The sequence below is a fragment of the Gopherus flavomarginatus genome, chromosome 20, assembly GCF_025201925.1.
Source record: "Gopherus flavomarginatus isolate rGopFla2 chromosome 20, rGopFla2.mat.asm, whole genome shotgun sequence".
Lineage (NCBI taxonomy): Eukaryota > Metazoa > Chordata > Testudines > Testudinidae > Gopherus > Gopherus flavomarginatus.
The window spans coordinates 15099825-15120497 of NC_066636.1; the positions used below are offsets into that span (position 1 = coordinate 15099825).

Below are 20673 nucleotides of genomic sequence, written 5' to 3' on the forward strand. Positions count from 1 at the left end.
TACATGTTCCCTCCTATTTCCTCCTCCTAGTAGCCTTCTTCCATTCACTCTTAATCTTCCTCCTAACCAGCCCCTTTGATTCCCTCTCAATCCCTTTCTCTGAAAAATAGTGAAAGCAAAGTCAACAGATGCTAGACTATTTCTATCATGCACACATGGGATTTTGATTCCCTTTTATAAATGGTTTGTACAAAGGATGGCAGGGACAAATTTGCTAATCTTAATTTCCTTAAGAGGATTTAACCTCAGCATAAAAACCCCTTTTCTTCTAAATAATAGTGTGGCAGTTTGCCTTCTAAAGCTTCTGAGCCAGCAATATTTGCTAATAAATGAATGAAAAACCATGCTCTTAAGTGTGTCCCTAGCCTCTGTTTGCCACATGCTAGAAATGGGTGACAGGGGATGCATCACTTCATGATTATCTGTTCTGTTCACTCCCTCTGAAGTACCTGGCATTGGTCTCTGTTGGAAGACAGGATACTGGGCTAGATGGACCATTGGTCATTGGTCTGACCCAGTATGGCTGTTCTTTTATTCTAAAATACTTTTTTCCAAAACAAAACATTAAGAGTCAGATCCTGAGTGGGTAGACAAGGGCACTGTTCAATAGAACTAGTTCAAGGGTCTAAGCTAACTTACACTAGCTATGTGTGTATCTGCATCTACCATTGCTACTAGAGCAGGTAGGAAAATAACAATTTCCAGACTGAATCAGACCAGAGCTCCTTCTAATTGATAATTCTGTCTGAAATCTTGCCGAGTACCTGCTGCTACAGAAATAAGAAGAACACAGAGGTGACCTGCTATGAAGAAAACTGGGGAAGATTCATCCTAACTACCCTGACTTAAAAGCTGATTATGAAATTATTGAAAGCTACTGATGGAATTTGAACACCTAATTCTTAATGAAAGTAAACAGGAATTCCTGTCTCAAATGCCTAGGCACCTCTGAAAATTGAAGCATTTACTTCTAAACCATGAACGCATCAGTGCCTGCAACTCAACAACTAAGGTTTTACTGGCAAAATCCCTTTACCGTGCCAATAATCATGAAGTCATGTGCAAGATTCAGTTTAACATCACTTCATAGAATATTTCCCCTCACCAGGCAAGGGGAAAGAACCTGAGGTTGATTGAGAAGCACTGAACATCTTTGAATTCTATAGAGCTGTGCTGACTTACGCTAGTTGATCTCCTGCTCTTGAACTTGAAAAAAGTAATTTGTAAAATTAAAAAGAAACGCAAAGTCCCAAATTCTGAGCTACAAATAGTGATCTGACTTAGGGAATTATATGGTCAGCTTGATATGCTTTTTGTTTAAAGTGAGCCTATTACTTAATAGAAGGGCATCTTTCAGTAACAAACCATTAATACTATAACAATCCACTGCTTTGGATATGAAAAACGTTAATGAGTGTTTGTGACGTGCTTTTATACCTGGAGCCCTGAGGAAATAGAGCATTCTCCATGTGTTATGATCCCTGTTTTTTAAGAAGTGAACTAGAGGGCATATTAACATGAAGGTCAGACAGAAGGAAAATTGCAGAGTCCCAAATACAACCCAGTTCTCTTGAGAACACGTGCTACATATTTACCATTGATCCTAAATCCTCTTGGACCTTCACATTCTTGGCTTCCAAATATCATTTATGGGACCAGCTTCTGCTGAGGGCAGAGACAAGCTTTCGAGCTTACACAGAGCTCTTCTTCAAGTCTGGGATACGTACTCGAACTGTCACAGCTAAATGGAAGGTGGAATAGATTGTTTAGAATAAATAGTTAACATCTATTTCAAGGAACCTTTTAACGTGAACTGGCCAGATAACAGCTCTCCAGTCATAGGGAGGAGAGGAGAGGGGGAAAAAGCTGGAAGGGGGTGTCATTACTGAGTTATACATTGTTGTAAGAAGTCATGAGTCCAGTGTCTCTATTCAGGCCATGATTTTGAGTGTCCAGCACGGTTATCACTTTAGTGGCTCATCTTTTCAAGGTGTTGTGCAGACTTCCTTTGAAGATGACAACTGAGAGGTCACATACGGAGTCCCAGAATTTGGGACTATTTGATTTCCATTTAAAAGAAGCTTTGTGTTTCTTTTTATTATATAAATTCCTTTTTCAAATTTAAGGGCAGAAAATCAACCACCATAAGTCACTACAGCTCTATAGAATTCAAAGATGTTCAGTGATTCTCAATCAACATCAGTCTTTCCCCCTTGCCTGGTGAGGGGAAACATTCTATGAAGTGAGGTTAAACTTCCAACATCTTTCTCATCCTGGTAGACAAGATGCCTTCAAGCTAATGGTCTTGCAGAATGCCCTAAATCTGGTTAGATGTTCAGTTTATCTGAATTTATCCCATAGCCTTGGCCAAGAAAGCCAGATCTCTCTATTTCCTCTATTTCATCTGGGGCTTTATCAATTCTATTTTCTTGTCAAATCACAACAGTCTTGGCAGTTGTTGGATGGAGACACATTTGCGAAGCCGCAAATGTTCCAAGGTTTATCTCAAAGCCTTTGTATATGACGATCTGGCTTGTATTCACTCACCACCATCCCTCACCTCAACCAAAGAGAAACCCCGCTGAAGGCAGCACAGTGAACTTCTGCAATGATGATAACCCCGACCTCACAGCATTGGTGACATAAAGGAGGTGGATTAGGAACTGAATTTCTAATCACCATAAGGGGAAATTCACCCCTGAGCAGAGCGCCAGCACAAAGTACTATTCGTCTCTTAGGCCTAGTCTACACTAGGAGTTTATTTCGAATTTAGCAGCATTAAATTGAACTAACCCTGCACCCATCCACACAATGAAGCCCTTTACTTTGATATAAAGGGCTCTTAAAATCGATTTCTCCATTAGTGTGTGGGCCTTTGGTTGACATTGGTAAAATACAAAATGTCCCAGGATATGTATGTTGGGGATTTCTAAAGGCAGCTTAATTTTTTTATTTGCAGCAAAATGTAGAGGTCAAAGTATATGATAGTGAGCCCTGGTAGCAAGGGGTAGGTTGGGGTAGGCACGACCACGCGGTGCTGCCAACTGGGAGAGCAGTCTGAAGTAGAAGCCTCCAGTTGCCATGATATTCCAGGCAGGACTGAATCTCCATTAGACAAAACTTAAAGAAGAGAATGACCTGGGGAGACATTCCCATTTTTGTCCAGGCACCCCCAACCAACCTCACCGAGGCTGGCCAGGAGCATCCGTGACAGCAGCAGACGGTACAGTAGAGCTGGTAACCATCTTTGCTAACTTGCAAAGGCAAGGGGATGCTGCTGTGTAAGACTGCAGTTCCGCGTGTGTCAGCAGCATCTAGTACACATACCATGACAGTAAAAAAAAAAAAAAAAAGGCTGAACATTCTCCATGGTTGCTGTGCTATGGCGTCTGCCCGGGCAATCCAGGGAAAAGGACGCGAAACGATTGTCTGCGATTGCTTTCACGGAGGGAGGATTGACTGACGACATTTACCCATAACCACCAGTGACAAATTTTTGGCCCCATCAAGCTTTGGGATCTCAACCCAGAATTCCAATGGGTGGGGGAGACTGTGGGAACTATGGGATAACTATGGGATAGCTACCCACAGTGCAACACTCTGGAAGTCGACACTAGCCTCGGTACATGGACGCACACCGTCGAATTAATGTGCTTAGTGTGGCCGCGTGCACTCAACTTTATACAATCTGTTTCTAAAAATCGATTTCTGTAAAATCGGAATAATCCCTTAGTGTAGACATATCTGTAGGTCCCTTTTAACACCTCTTTTGAAAGCTTAAGTGGGACTTAAATGACTGAGGCCTTATACTGTCCTTCTTACATGGCCAAATTTCAAGTCATAGGGCCTGAGGAAAAAACCCACCCAGAGTAATGACTCCCATTATCTTCAGTGGGCATTAGATCAAAAAACTTAGGTCTTCAGCCTCTGCAAAATGCTCCCTCCCTCCTACGACTTGCAGGAAGAATTGTGCAATGCCACCTACACCTGCCAACATGCTTTACTAGGATCAAAGGGGAGTCCTCTATCTAATGGCAGATTTTGCAACTGTTACAGCTCTGCCAAATCTTTTACATCCATTCCCACTGTAACTCCTGCAGAGGAATGACTGTGTCCCATAAAACTTTTCAGATGAAAGAAACCTATAGGCTGTTTTGTGCACATCAGACCATGTGAGACTGAAAACACATAGTAATAATCCTGAAAACAAATATCAGTTGAAGAAGTGACTTGCACAGCATAATATGTTTTGTAAATAATTAGGAGGGGGGAGGGATAGCTCAGTGGTTTGAGCATCAGCCTGCTAAACCCAGGGTTGTAAGTTCAATCCTTGAGGGGGCTATTTGGGGAAGTGGGGTAAAAATCTGGGAATTGGTCCTGCTTTGAGCAGAGGGTTGGACAAGATGACCTCCTGAGGTCCCTTCCAATCCTATGAGTCTATGAGGACCTTAAGCAAAAGGGTGTCTTGTATTTCCCAGGCAATCTAAGAAATTGTATAAAAGCACTTGCTACTCCAGGTTCCTTAACAACTTCTCTTGACTTATCCTCTTCAGTGACTGGGGTAAATTCCATTTGTCTCATTGTCTCTAGAGCTACTGCAATGTCACATTAGTGATGGTTTCATTTAGGACTGAATCTTGCGCATGACTTTGTGATTATCGGCATGGGAAAGGAGTTTCCCCAATAACATAGTAGTTGTTAAGTTGCAGGCACTGATCCATTCATGGTTTAGAAGTAAATGCTTCAATTTTCAGAGGTGCCTAGGCATTTGAGACAGGAATTCATGTTTACTTTCATTAGGAATTAGGTGTTCAAATTCCATCAGTAGCTTTCAATAATTTCATATTTAGCTTTTAAGTTAGGAGAGTTAGGATGAAACTTCCCCAGTTTTTTCATAATGGGTCACTGAGTTCTTCTTTATTCTGTAGCAGCAGGTACTTAGCAAGATTTCAGACTGAATAATCAATCAGCGGGAAGTCTGGTCTGATCCAGTATGGCAATTGCTATTTTCCTACCTGCTCTAGTAGCAATGTTAGATTCAGATCCAAAGCTAGGGAAGTTAGCCTAGACCCTTGATCTCAGTTGAACAGTGCCCATATCTACCTGCTCAGCATCTGGCTCTTAATGTTTTTGTTTGAAAAAAATATTGGTCAGATCAATGGTCCACCTAACCCAGTGTCCTGTCTTCCAACAGTATCCAATGCCAGGTGCTTGAGAGGGAAGGAACTGAACATGTAATCATGAAATGATCCATCCCGTCACCTATTTCCAGCATGTGGCAAACAGAGACTAGGGACATTTAAGAGCATGGTTTTCCATTCATTTATTAGCAAGTATTGCTGGCTCAGTAGCTATAGAAGCCAAACTGCCAGTCTGTTATTCAGAAGAAAAGGGGTTTTCATGCTGAGGTTAAATCCTCTCAAGGAAATTAACATTATCAAATTTGTCCCTGCCATCCTTTGTACAAACCATTTGTAAAAGGGAGTAAAAATCCCATATGTGCATGATAGAAATAGTCCATAGCAGATATTTATTTTGCTGTCAGTATTTTTTAGAGGAAGGATTGAGAGGGAATCAAAGGGGCTGTTAAGAGGGAGGTTAAGAGTGAGTGGAAGAAGGAGGCGGAAATAAGAGGCAACATGTGTCCAGGAACGGAGGGTCTGGGTCGTCATTTCCCTGAGCATTGAACCTTTTACTCTACTACCCAAGTACATGATTTTGACTCTTTTCCCTTCTTTGTGTTTCAGGTTTACCTCCAACACAGAAAGATGACTTTCGACAAAACTTTAAAACAATTCATCACTATAAGCCCTGCCATTACGAGGGCTGGTATGGTAGAGGTTACGGCTACTGTAGGCCATGGTGCTACCAAAGGCCATACAGGTGTGGTTGGGACTATCCCAAAGGTTGTTGGTACCCTTATCCTTGCCATTGGGGCTCAGGGTATGGCTATGGAAAAGGTTGGCCATGTTTCGCCCAGGGGAATAGACCCCGAACGTGGAAAGACCAGGAAATATTAAGCAAGATTCACAGATGAGTTTATGGACAATAAGTTTGAGAAATGCTGAGTGACCTCCAACTCGCATGGGGGCTGTGAGTGCTCAGTATCTCAGTAAATCTGCCATATCTCTATTGCCTACGTTACATTCGATGACTGTTTCCTCTACTGCCTTCCATATGCTCTGCTTCTTCTAGAATAACCTGTTTAGGCATGAATCTCAATTCCATGAAGGCCTCTTTAGATTACGCTGATACAGTAAATGAAGCAGGCTCCTTACAAAGCTATGCAAAGGGATCTTAGTGTCAATGAGAATCAAGCCCTACGTGTTTTAGTCCTTTCACGCATATGTACCATTTTTTTCTGCTTTCAACTTTGCTTTATATGTTGTTTACTGGAGAAGTAGTTTCATCCTTGTTTTTAGTTGTGTTGTGTCTCATTTTGATTCTGACTCTAATGAAAGTAATACCTTAAAATGGTTGCAAACAGGACTTGATTGTCAAACTCTACAGCTGTGATGAAGAACCAAGAACATCTGTTTTGAAATGCATCAGCTTGGAGCCAGTGATTCATTGTAGACCTTCTTGATACCTTGGAGATACTATTTTAATTCTGATTTCTTTCTGTCACTTTGTGTACTTGTCTTCTAATTCACATTAAAATGCTTCTGAATCATATCATCCTTCTGGTTTCCTTTCTGCTCCATTCCTTATTGACCAGCCACTTTGGCCTAGATTCACACAGCTAATTTGGTGCCTAATTATACTCTGGAATTGAGTGGTGTGTTACCCCAGAATTTCATTAAGCTAATTGCAGTCATATTGTATGTCTTCAGCCACCATGAATTACTCAGATAGAACATCATGTACTTAGGGGTTAGTTTGGAGAAGGGCTTTTGGAGGCAAAGTTGAACAGTGGCTGCACATTTGCAGTTTCTGCTAACGAGAATGGGAGGAGGGGAGAAAAGAATCAACAAATTGAGACGGAACGAGAATAAGTGGATGGAGACCTTGAGTTTGGGTGACTGAGAGAGAAGCTTAAAGACTAACAGGTTTATTTGGGCATAACCTTTCGTGAGTAAGAAGTGGAGTGAAAGTTACAGGTGCAGGCGTTATATACGACCAGGGGCAGCTCTAGATATTTTGACGCCCCAAGCACTGCGGCATGCCGTGGGGGGTGCTCTGCCGGTTGCCAGTTCCGTGGCTCTGGTGGACCTCCCGCAGGCGTGCCTGTGGAGGGTCCGCTGGTCCCGAGAGTCCACCAAAACAGCGGGACCAGCGGACCCTCTGCAGACATGCCGCCAAAGGCTGCCTGTTTACCGCCTTCCCAGCGACCTGCAGAGTGCCCCCTGCGGCATGCCACCCCAAGCACGCGCTTGGCCTGCTGGGGCCTGGAGCCACCCCGTATACAACACATGAAGAAAAGGGAGTACCTTTTGAGGTAGAGAATCTTGTGAGGTACTCCCTTCTCTTCATGTGTTGTATATAATGCTTGCATCTATAACTTTCACTCCATGCATCTGAAGAAGTGAAGTGTTTTATCCATGAAAGCCTATGCCCAAATAAACCTGTTAGTCTTTAAGGTGCTACTGGACTCCTTGTTGTTTTAATCTAAAGAAGTGTGTTTTCCTGAATGAAGTCCCAGGACAGGAGCACATGTAAAAACGCTAAGGCCATTACCTCCAGATCCAGGTCTGGATCCTGCAAAGTAAAGTGGACACAAAGTTCCTGTGCCTGCTCAGGCAAACTTCCAGAGCTGGAGGGAAACCGCACCCTTGTACAGGCTGCTCTGCTTCTAGTTTTCTCATCCTTGCTCAATTTCCTTTTGATGTTTGACTAGTCCTTACTAGCGGAGCAGGGAGTCATCTTCATTGCACCCAGACTGTTCTGTTTGGGATCTCCAGGCTGACCCCATAGAGGGGTAGTACACTCCTTGTCATACCTCCCCCCTTGAGTGGACCTATCGTTGCACTCCTTGAATATTCGCATCTTCGTCAGTTCTACTGGGGACCGGACCAGCTGTAATGCCAAGTACCAGTGAGTGAGGCAGGCATTTCAATCCTGCATTGTCTGGAGCCAGCTCAGAGATTCATTATTGGTGAGCAGGACAAATGGTGTCCCAAACAGGGAGTACATCATGGCCCAATGTCTGAGCAAACATTCTTTTTTGAGGGCCATGGACAATGTCTCCTTCTCCAGGAACTGTTTGTTGGTAGACAAGATGGAAACAGTGTGGCAGATGTATGACTAGAGATGAGGTGTGGAGGGAGCATGAGGGGGTCAAATGCCCCCCCTCCCCGGTTGTCCTGGCTGGGGGAGGGAGGGAGATGGGATCTCTCCTTCTCTCCCAGTTCCTCCCCACCCCATCAGCACGGTCAGCCACTCTCCCAGGCAGCCAGGTGGGAAGGGCAACGGAGCTGTTTTGGCCTGTGAGAATCCGGCTGTGAGGCCATGGTGGCTCCCTGGGCTCGGCTGTTGGGGGATGGAGAGGGGAGGCTCCGGATCACTTGGCCCCTGACCCCACAGCAGGGCTTGGGCAGAGGCTTCCCGCTGCCACCCCAGCTGCTGGGGAGAGGGGACAGGTGAGCCATAAACATGCTGGGGGGCAGTGGAGACACCTACTTGTTCAGCCCCTGTCTCCAGCTGCTGGGACGGCAGCTGTCCTCCCTCTGTTTGGGACCTGCTATGGGGACAGGAGTCAAGGGAGTGGGAGTTCCCCTCCCCTTTGAGCAACCGAGCCCAGGCAGGGAGTGGTTTGCTGTCACCTCCCACACAGGATCTCTCAGGCATGAGCAGCTCTGTCCCTCTCCCTGTGTGGTTGATAGATGCCAATGGGGGGAGGCACAGGGAGAGAAGGACAGAGCCCCACTCCCATACATAACCTGGGGCAATGGACCTGGGTTGGGTGTATCGGGGGGGAGCTGAGAAGGGGAGACATATGGTCTGGTCATGTATCCTCCACTTTAGATGGGTCCTCCGTGATTTAGGGAGGCACCAGTGGTCTGACAGGTGGCACATCGGTCACATGCCCCCCAGATTTCTGCCAGGGTGGGAGTTGTGCTGAGCGTGGCTGAAGGGACGTGCCTGGGAAAGGCACCAGCCAGAAGCACTCTTGATGTACCCCACAAGGTGGTGCCCAGAGCAGGGAAGTGATACCGGGCTGGCAGCACAGTCTCTGCCAGAAGGGGCATGGGGAATCCGATTGAGTCTGTCCCTCTTCACCAGCAGTCACATGGCCCCAGTGAGAATAACTCCTCTTCACTGCCCACACTGGTACGGTGATATGAGGATTAAACCAGAAAGGAAAGTTATTTCCCTGCTCGAGTACCTGTCTGCACTAGCCTGCCAGGGGTGAGCAGAGGGGAGATCAGGAAGATGGGGCAATGGTAGGGGGAGGCATTGGGGCCTGGTGGACGTAGGGTGTGGGGGAGGAAGTGGGGGTTGGGAGTGGTGGGTGGGACAGGGCAGGCAGCTGAAGCCAGGGATAATATGGGGGATGGGAGACTGAGGGTGGCAGCAGGAGCTGGGAATGATGTGTGGGGTGATGGGGGAGGAAGCGGGGGCCAAAGATGATTGGTGGAGGTCCAGGGGAGGCAGCAGGAGCCAGAGACAATGTGGGGAGTGGGCGGCTGGGGAAGATGCAGGGGTCAGGGCCCCAAAATACCAGTTCACCCAGGATGCCATATTCCCTAAGGATGTCTCTGGGAGGGCTAGCCTTAAGAATGGGCAACATGGTCGTGAGAGCTATGCTCAAGAGGCTGATGCTGGAGGGTGCCTTGGTAATAACCAGGAAGTTGAACATAGCTGTGGTGGTGCTGGTGGTGCCTGCCTGTGTGCCCTCCCACCCAACTATCTGCAGTTACCAGTCGCCTATGGTCTTGTGTGGGAATATGGCAGATATGGACTGCCAACTTCTCCTCATTGGCCCAGGGGACCTGTCTGTCTCAGGATCCCGACTCAGCTCCTCTTCGGCCCTTCCCCTTCCACCTGGTGTTCAGAGAGCATCGACTCATCCCCTACTAGGTGTCACTGAGGGGCCAACTGCCCCAAGGCATTATTACATGCTCTCCTTCCCTGGGGCTTCAGTAAGGGGGAGACACTTCTTTGGACTAATTTATTTAGAATTTGCATTGCCCTGCACTACGCAAGTTGATTAGCTGACACCCAACTGAGGGAAGATGAAGGAGGGGCTTCCCCACAGTGGTAAATCTGGACACAAGGGGATTTAAGGTAGACCACCACTTTACACAAGCCACAGCCCAATCATGCTTGAAATGTGATACTTACATCTGGGAGTAAGGGACACTATGAATTCAATACTATGAATTAAACCACATTGGGAGTTAGAATTAACTCGTGTGGAGACACGAGACAGCTCTCTAAGCTCAGGAGTAAGGGAGCAAATAAGAGTATCAGTTGAAGTAGTGGCCTTGCCCATGAGGAATAAACCAATCGCCACTTGGTAGGCACTGAGCGGTGACTGAAAAGATCAATATGTTCTGAAGAAGAAGAGCCAACACCCTATTTGGTTTAGGTCATACAAAGAGGGGAAGCACCAGGGAAATGCCTGTCTTACGATTTTCTGAATTTTGTGAGACCTCATTCTCTTCTCATTCTCTTCTCACTACAGGACTCAAGTGGGACTTAAGAAGTGCACAGGCCCTGTCGCTCTAGAGCGAATGTTTACACACAGGCCCAGAGTCACAAAGATATTTAGGCCATGTCTACACTGCTTCGACCTAAGAATAGAGCTGTACACATTGCAAGGCTTCTCCTGCTGCTTCAGCTTGCCTGCTACGCCAGCATAATAAAACCACCTTGACAAGAGTTGTAGCTCTAAGGATGATGTCATTAGATCGACATAGTGTCAGTGTAGAAACTGCGTTGCTTACATCACCCAGGTGGCTTCCAGAAGGTACCCCACAATGCCCACCATGGTCACCATTTTGAACTCTGCTGTCCTGCAGCCAGGTACACAGGTTTGTACCCCTCCCCTGTTAAAGTCCCAGGAACTTTTGAAGTTACTCTTCCCGTTTGCTTGGTGTGGAGAGCTCACATAGCTACTGCCCAGCTGAGCATGCTGGCTCCATCTAGCAAACGCGTTTCTGCCTGGAGTACATGGGAGGTGGTGGATCTCCTGGGTCTGCAGGTAGAGGAGGCTGTACAGGCACAGCCCCACTCCAGCTGCAGAAAGTTACTCAGGGCATGGAGGAGAAGGGCTATGACAATGAAACGCAACAGTGCAGAGTAAAAATAAAACGGCTGCGATGGGCACAGCAGAAATAGGAGACCAATGACCATTTATTGGTTCTGGTGCAGCTTCAAAGAAATGTTGCTTCTATAGGATGGGGGATGAGGTCATGGAAGTGGTGAATAGCTGCCCCGTTGAGATCCTTTTATACCATTGTGTTCATAATGCACAGAACAATACTGCAGAGCAGTGCAGGATCCATGCTTTCTGACACACATGGATGGCTCACAGGTTACCAGGGTGATTGAAAAATGGCTGAAAAGCTAGTAGGATGCCCATGGAATGATGCGATTGAGAAACCTGCATCATGTGACACTGAGCCTACCTTGATGAGGCTTTGCTAACCCCTCCCAAAACATCCTGTGGCCGGTTGCAAAGTGGGATAGCCACCCACTGTGAACTGTTCTCTGTGCCAATGCAAGAGCTGCTACTGTGGATGTGCACTGCCAACACAAGGAGCAGAGTGTGGAAATGCAATAGCAGTATATTTACAGCCGTGGTAGTATGTGAATGTAACTTAAGTTGACTTAACTTTGTAGTGCCAGTGCCACGCTCACAGTGATTTCAGTAGGAATTAGGTGCCTAAGAAGCTCTGTGAACTTGGGCCACAGAGGTTGGTAAATAAGGGATGGAGCAGAAAGAAACAGCAGGAGGCTGGTATCATGATGGAGAATGGCTTTAATGTGAGTAAGAAGAGGAGTACACTGCAAGAGACAGAAAGAACACAAAGCAGAAACAATATATTTCAAAGGTTTCAAGAAGGTCTACAGTGAATAATTGGCTCCAAGCTGATGCATTTCACATAGTGCTATTTATGGAAGGGCTGCTCACTTTGTGGTTAGGGTCGGTGGTAAGCTGTTTTATAAAGCCTTGGAGTTACAACCTTGAACCTGTATTACTTCAGCAACACATCTCTATCAAGGAGCAGCTAAGAGAAGTGAGCGCTTATGGGAAAGTGTGGCTGAGAGAGCCCAAGTCAAGCACAGGAGAGATGTTGAAAAGGCATCATTGACCAAACATGAGACATCTGTGGAAAAAGTTTAGGTTAAGGCAGAATCTCACGAGCTGGTGTCATGTTTCCTGATCCTTCTCTTGCAGAAAGTGTTCTAGCTACAATACCAAAATTGTTACATCCACTCCAAACAGAGCTTTCTCTAACCATGGAAAGGGAAGGGCATTTCTTTGATTTTCAGATGTTCTTGTAGTCAACAGAGCAGTAACTATTTACAGCAGCTCAGGATCTGGCCCATTATCTGTAAAATGGAATTTTATACAACGCAAACCACGTCGCTGTTATTTAATAAAAAATCAAAAAAGCAATAAATTCTGAGGCTAGATATGACCTGATTATGGCCTAGATATGAGATAAATTGAAATACATATTTTAAATAACCCTATTACTCAAAACATGGGCATTGTCTACAAATAAGCTGTTATTATTGTAATCATATGACATTTGCATACATAGAACTTTAATCGCTGTTTGTGAAGTGCTTTGGTATGCTGAGTTCTAAGGACACCACTTAACATTCAACAAGAGTGTTATTATCCTTATTTTCTATGCAAATAAACAGAGGTCTGTTGTGCTGAAGGTCACACAGGGAGTCAATTGCAGAGATAGAGCTAAAACCACGTAATCTGATTTCTCACGCCACATGCTACTCTCTGGCTTGAACGTTCTTAGACTGTCTTACCACAAAACGTTAATCAAGAGTTTTGTTATTATCATGTAGTGTCTTTGGCTTCCTAATATATAACTTACATGAAGTGCTTATATTGTAATGAAAGAGGACACTGGGGCTCAAGCAATTAGATGACAAGTCTTGAGCAAATGTTTACTTTCTCGTCTGACTCAGCAAGCCTGGAGGTGCTGGGCTATGAGCTGCCCAGGGATGCCAAGGCTCAGCCCTGGCAGAAGATAAGTGTAATCATTACTGCTTACACAAGTAATGATTACAGAGACTCAGTCGTCTTCTTTTGTTTGACGAGCTTCCTGATGAATTCTCTTTTGATCTAAGCATAAACAAATAACAACTGAATTGGAGGTTTAAGATGATGAATTTCAATGTATAATTCAAATAATAAATAACAACTGTTAAGAAACTTATATTTATTCCTGTGCAAAATCCTGCTGTTACTGTCAATCAAAATCTTAACTCCAGCCCCGTTTTCCTCCAAACATTTCTCCACCTCCTACAGCATTGTGGACCCTTCACCTGTTCTACAGACATTTCCTGAATATGGGCTTAAAGTTTCTTATATGACAGGCATCATGATGAATATCACCAGTGCAGTATGTTACTCTCTATTTCTATAGTGTAGCCCAGGGGTCGGCAACCCTGTGTGCCGGGTCTTCATTTATTCACTCTAACTTAAAGTTTCATGTGCCAGTAATACATTTAAACATTTTTCGAAGGTCTATTTCTATAAGTCTATAATATATAACTAAACTATTGTTGTTGTAAAGTTAATAAGGTTTTTAAAATGTTTGAGAAGCTTCATTTAAAATTAAATTAAAATGCAGAGCCCCCAGGAACGGTGGCCAGGACCTGGGCAGTTTGAGTGCTACTGAAAATCAGCTCATGTGCCACCTTTGGTATACATGCCATAGGTTCCCTACCCTTGGTGTAGCCAATGATTTTAGTTATGATCCATTTATTGTGTGATGTTATGATTATATATTCATTGTATGTTAATTAGAGTTAATCTGTAGGATTATAAAAGTATAAGATTGATCAGTATTTAGAGGAATCAGGTATTAGACACGAGGAAGAGAAGCTGAAACACAGGAACCCATAGGTTGAGGCCTATAAGACTTTAGCTTCATTATTTTTGGCATTGGAAACAAGAAATGATGACATAAACCAATGCCCGAGAAATAACCCAATGCCCTAAGATTATGGGGAAAGGGGAACCAAGTGGTAATAGTGTGAAAAATTACTCAGACATTAATATTACATCCTAAAAATACTGTAAAGGCACATCTGTCTCAGACATCTTAAACATTGGGATACAGGTTGTGCGACAATACTAGGGAGTATAAAGGGAACGTACACAGCCTACAGAAAAGTGGGGTTCCTTAGGTTTCCAGGGCATATAGACCAATAAGAGAAAGGAGGTTGCGCTGAATGTAGGTATAGACAGAATCATATTATTAAAAGGGAATGCCCAGAATGGGAAAATTGAGCTCCCTATGGGAGACTCCAGCTGGAACCATCCCTTTACTCATGATCAAGCCATGAAAGACCCATCAGACCCTAACACTATTGTCAAGGTTGCGAGTATAACTATATTTGTAATGTGTGCATAGGTCTGTACAGAATTTCTATATACTTGGGTAATCATCACTTTAACTGTAACTTTAATAAACCTTGTAAAATAGACTAGTCGTTGTAGTGGTAACCATCTGTGTGGTCACTACTCTTGGTCTTTGTGTTTTCCTAGAGACTCTAACTGTGAAGCAAGTAGCAGAGGTGACTGTCACTCTGTGAAGCTTGAAACTGTAGCCACCAGAACCGAACCCACAGTGATGTAATAGCACATTGCAAAATTAACTTTAAATAAAATAAAAGGCTACAATAGAAACACTTTCTTATGGTGGGTCTCAGTTGACCACTGATTGTGTCTAATATCAGGAGAGCATTACAAGCCATGGTTTGGTCTTTCTCCTTATCTCTGAATTTCCTATCTTTTTTGATGTTGGGTCAGTAGTGGGGAGAGAATTGCAATTGTACACTACCCACGGACAAGCTTAAAAATCTCACACTGGCTGTTCTCTTGGACAATTATTATCTTCATGTACGAAGAAGGCAAAATGGATCAGAACTTTATCAAATAGGTCATTGTTTCTGCTTAAGTTGGAAGATGCAACCTCTCAGTCGTCATCTTCTAAGGAAATCTGCACAACACCTTGAAAAGATGAGTCTCTGAGCTTAAAGTGATAACCGTGCTGGACACTCAAAATCATGGCCTGAATAGAGACTTATGACTTATTACAACAACATATAACCCAGTAATGGCACTCCCTCCCAGCTTTTTCCCCCTCTGCTCTCCTCCCTATGACTGGAAAGCTGTTATCTGGCATGTTCACTTTGAAAGGTTCCTTGAAATAGATGTTAACTATTTATTCTAAACAATCTATTCCACCTTCTATTTACCTGTGACACTCTGAGGACATTCCCACATTTGAAGAAGAGCTCTGGGTAAGCTCAGAAGCTTGTTTCTCTCCCCAGCAGAAGCTGGTCCCATAAATGATATATTGCCTCATCCACATTGTCTCATATGCTGGGACCAAAATGGCTACAATAACATCTCTTCTTAGTGACCTATTTAGAAGCCAAAAATGTGAAGGGTCCAGGAAGGTTCAGGATCAATGGTAAATATGTAGCACGTGTTGTCAAGACAACTGGGTTTTATTTGGGACTCTGTAATTTGCCCCCTTGTCTGACCTTCATGTTAACGTGCCCTCTGGTTCACTGCATAAAAAACAGGGATCATAACACATGAAGAATGCTCTACTTCCTTAGGGCTCCAGGTATAAAAGCGCGTCACAAACACTCATTAAGGTTTTTCATACCGAAAGCAGTGGTTTGTTATGGTATTATGGTGTGATACTGGAAGACGCCCTTCTATTGAGTAATAGACTCACTTCAGAAAAAAAGGATGTCAAGCTGACCATGTAATTCCCTTAAAGATTTGTAGCTCAGAATTTGAGACTATTTGATTTCCATTAAAAAGCAGCTTTGCTTTTCTTTTTATTATACAAATTCCTTTTTCAAATCTAAGGGCAGAAGATCAAGCACCATAAGTCAGCAAAGTTCTATAGAATTCAAAGATGTTCAGTGCTCCTCAATCAACATTAGGTTCTTCCCCCTTGCCTGGTGAGGGGAAACATTCCATGAAGTGATATTAAACTTCAACATCTTTCTCATCATGATAGACAAGATTCCTGCAAGCTAATGGTCTTGCAGCATGTCCTAAATCTGGTCAGATTATCAATTTTTCTGAATGTATCCAATATCCTTGTCCAAGAAAGCCAGATCTCTCTATTTCCTTTATTTTATCTGAGGCTTTATCAATTCTATTTTCTTGTCAAATCACAATAGTCTTGGCTATTATTGAACGGAGACACATGAGCAATGCCGCAAAAGATCCACAGTTTATCTCAAAGCCTGTGTATAAGATGGTCCTGTTTGCTTTCACCCACCACGACCCCTCACCTCAACAAAAGAAAAACCCGGTCGGAGGCAGCACAGTGAACTTCTGCCACGATGGTCACCCCGATCTCACAACACTGGTGACATAAATAAGTGGATTAGGAACTGAATTTCTAATTACCAAAGGGGGAAATTCACCTCTTAGCAGATCTCCAGCACAAAGGCCTATTCATTTTTTAGGTCCCTGTTAACACCTCTTTTAGAAGCTGAAGTGGGACTTAAATGGCTCAGAGACCTTATACGTCCTTCTTCCAGGGCCAAATTTCAAATCATAGAGCCTGAGAAAAAACCTACCCAGAGTAATGACTCCCATTAACTTCAATGGGCATTAGATCAAAACACTTAGGCGTTCAGCCTCTGCAGAATGCTCCCTCCCTCCTAAGACTTGCAGGAAGAATTGGGCAATGCCACCTACACCTGCCAACATGCTTTACTAGGACCAGAGGCGAGTCCTCTATCTAATGGCAGATTTTGCAACTGTTACACCTCTGACAATCTTTTGCGACAATCTGAGTCACTGGAATTATGCCAGGAATGAATGTGTCCCATAAAGCATTTCAGATGAAGGAAACCTATAGGTTGTCTTGTGCATGTCAGACCATGTGAGCTTGAGAACACATGGTAATAATCCTGAAAACAAATAATATCCATTGAAGGAGTGACTTGTCAGCATAATATGTTTTGTAAATAATTAGCACCTTAAGCAAAAGGGTGTCTTGTATTCTCCAGGCAGGCTAAGAAAGTGTATAAAAGCGCTTGCAACTGCCGGTTCATTAACAACTTCTCTTGACTTATCCTCTTCAGCGACTGGGGTAAGTCCCATTTGTCTCAATCTCTCTAGAGCTATTGCGATGTTGTGTTAGTGATGGTTTCATTTAGGACTGAATCTTGCACATGACTTTGTGATTATTAGCACGGTAAAGGGGTTTCACTGATGCATTCATGGTTTAGAAGTAAATGCTTCAATTTTCAGAGGTGCTTAGGCATTTGAGACAGGAATTCATGTTTACTTTCATTAGGAATTAGGTATTTGAATCCCATCAGTAGCTTTCAATAATTTCATAGTCAGCTTTTAAGTTAGAGGAGTTAGGATGGGTACTCGGCAAGATTTCAGACAGAACAATCAATTAGAAGGAGGTCTGATCTGATCCAGTATGGCTACCGCTATTTTCCTACCTGCTCTAGTAGCAATGTTAGATTCAGATCCAAAGCTAGGGAAGTTAGCCTAGACCCTTGATCTCAGTTGAACAGTGCCCATATCTACCCACTCAGCATCTGGCTCTTAATGTTTTGTTTTGAAAAAAGTATTTTAGAACATAAGAATGGCCATACTGGGTTAGACCAATGGTCCATCTAGCCCAGTGTCCTGTCTCCCAACAGTCTCCAAAGCCAGGTGCTTGAGAGGGAAGGAACTGAACATGTAATCATGAAGTGATCCATCCCGTCACCCATTTCCAGCATGTGGAAACAAAGACTGGGGATATTTAAGATATTTTCCATTCATTTATTAGCAAGTATTGCTGGCTCAGAAGCTTTAGATGCCAAACTGCCAGTCTGTCATTCAGAAGAAAAGGGGTTTTCATGCTGAGGTTAAACCCTGTCAAGGAAATTAACATTGGCAAACTGGTCCCTGCCATCCTTTGTACAAATCATTTGTAAAAGGGAGAAAAAATCCTGTGTGCATGATAGAAATAGTCCATAGAAGATATTTATTTTGCTGTCAATATTTTTTAGAGGAAGGATTGAGAGGGAATCAAAGGGGCTGGCTAAGAGGGAGGTTAAGAGTGAGCGGAAGAAGGAGGCTAGGAGGAGGAAATAAGAGGCAACATGTATTAAGGAACGGAGTGTCTGGGTCATAATTTCCCTGAGCATTGAACCTTTTACTCTACTACCCTAGTGCATGATGTTGACTCTTTTCCCTCCTGTGTGTTTCAGATTTACCTCCAACACTGAAAGATGATTTTCGACGAAAACTTTAGTGATGAATTGTATTATAAGCCCCAACATTACAAGGGCTGGTATGGTAGAGGTCATGGCTACTGGAGGCCATGGTACTACCAAAGGCCATACGGGTGTGGTTGGGGCTATCCCAAACATTCTTGGTACCCTTATACTAGGCCTTGGGGCTGGGGGTACGGCTATGGAAAGGGTTGGCCGTGTTTCGCCGAGGAGGAATAGAGCCAGAACGTGGAAAGACCAGAAAACGTTAAGCAAGATTCACAGATGAGTTATGGGCAATGGGTCTGAGAAATGCAGAGTGACCCCAACTCCCATGGGAGCTGTGAGTGCTCAGCATCTCAGTAAATCTGCCCCATATCTATATTGCCTAGGTTACATTGGATGACTGTTTCCTCTACTGTCTTCTATACGCTCTGCTTCTTCTAGAATACTCTGTTTGAGAGTGAATCTCAGTTTCATGAAGGCCCCTTTACATTATGCTTACACAGTAACTGAAGCAGGCTCCTTATAACGCTGTCAAAAGAGGTCTTAGTGTCAATGAGAATCAAGCCCTACCTGTTCTAGTCCTTTCATGCATATGTGCCATTTGTTTCTGCTTTCAACTTCGTTTTATATGTTGTTTACTGGAGAAGTAGTTTCATCCTTGGCTTTAGTTGTGCTTTGTCTCATTTCATTCTGACTGTGATGGAACTAATACCTTAAGATGGTTGCAAAGAGAACTTGATTGGGAAAATCTACAACTGTGACGAAGAACGAAGAACATCTGGTGTGAAATGCATCACCTTGGAACTAATGATTCATTAGAGACCTTCTTGATACCTTAGAGATATTATTGTAATTCTGATTTCTTTCTGTCGCTTTCTCTGCATTTGTCTTCCAAATCACATTAAAATGCTTCTGAATCATAATATCCTTCTGCGTTTCCTTTCTGCTCCATTCCTTATTGACCAGCCACCGTTGCCCAGATTCACACAGCTAACTTGGTGCCTAATGTTACTCCGGAATTGAGTGGTGTGGTCCCCCAGAATTTCATCAAGCTAATTGCAATCATATTGTATGCATTCAGCCACCATGAATTACTCAAAAAGAACATCATGTAGTTAAGGGTTCGTTTGGAGAATGGCTTTTGGAGGCGAGGTGGAACACTGGCTGTCTGTTTGTAGTGTCTGCTAACCAGAATAGGAGGAGGGGTGAAAAGTATCCAGAAATTGAGACTGAAAGTGGATGGAGACTTTGAGTTTGGGTGACTGGGAGAGAAGCTTATTATGGCTAAGATTGTTAGGAAAGTTTTGTTCATAGGCAACTGGATGAAGTTAGGAGAAGTGACGACCCAGTAGGGGTCACTATGAATTATAGGTTTTGTAAAAATTAGTTATAAAAATACTAGATAACAGAGTGTACTTTGGAGCAGTTCTCTGAAGAGACTTAATCCTGACACCATACTCCCAAGTGGGGAAGTGTCCAGTCATTGCTGACCTGCTGCTAAATACTAGATACTATCTCAGATTTTAGATCATTATTTGGGATATCCTAAAGCTATTGCTGTGTGTGTGTGTGTGTGTGTGTGTGTGTGTGCGCGCGCGTGCTTAAATCTAATCATATTAGTTTTACATAAGAGCCCCAGGGCCCAAACACGGGTAACAAACCTAAGGCCATTGCCTACTGATTCAGGTTTGGATCCTGCAAAATAAACTGGACACAAACTTCCTGTGCCTACTTAGGTAAACCTTTCAGAGCTAGATGGAGATCATCACCTCATACAGACTGTTCTGCTTCTTGTCTTCTCATCCTTGCTCAATTTCCTTTTGCTGTTTGCCTAGTCCCTACCACGGAGCAGGGAGTCGTCTTCATTGCACTCAGGCTGTTCCATTTGGGATCTCCAGGCTGACCCCATAGAAGGGTAGCACACTCCTTGTCATAGCTCCCTCCTCAAGTGGGCTTATTGTTGCACTCATTGAATGATCACGTCTTCATCTGTTCTACCCAGAAGCGGACCGGCGTTAATCCTAAGTACCAATGAGTGAGGCAGGCTTTTGAGTCCTGCATTTTCTGGAGCCAGCTCAGAGATGCATTATCGGTGATCAGAACAAATGGTGTCCCAACAGGGAGTATAACACAGCCCACCGTCTGGACAAATATTCTTTTTCGAGGGTCATGGTCAATGCCTCTTTCTCCAGGAACTTTTTATTGGTAGTCAAGATAGAATCAGTGTGGCAGAAGTATGATGAGAGATGACGTGCAGGGAGAGGA

The 20673-nt window shown here is 43.8% G+C and overlaps 1 protein-coding gene and 1 long non-coding RNA gene across 3 annotated transcripts in view; both read left to right on the forward strand.

Moving 5' to 3' along the window:
• LOC127038394 (uncharacterized) overlaps positions 1-6606 on the forward strand; it is a 44940-nt gene extending 38334 nt beyond the window's left edge. The window contains exon 8 of the mRNA XM_050930973.1: positions 5748-6606. Coding sequence (XP_050786930.1) covers positions 5748-6020 — 273 coding nt within the window. The 3' untranslated portion in view covers positions 6021-6606. The remainder of the gene's footprint in view (positions 1-5747) is intronic.
• A 10593-nt stretch (positions 6607-17199) lies between these two features.
• LOC127037872 (uncharacterized) overlaps positions 17200-20673 on the forward strand; it is a 113169-nt gene continuing 109695 nt past the window's right edge. Inside the window, exons 1-2 of one of the 2 annotated variants that reach the window (XR_007770493.1) lie at positions 17200-17276; positions 18400-18493. This is a non-coding gene — a long non-coding RNA (uncharacterized LOC127037872). The remainder of the gene's footprint in view (positions 17277-18399; positions 18494-20673) is intronic. The other variant, XR_007770494.1, reaches the window with a different exon arrangement.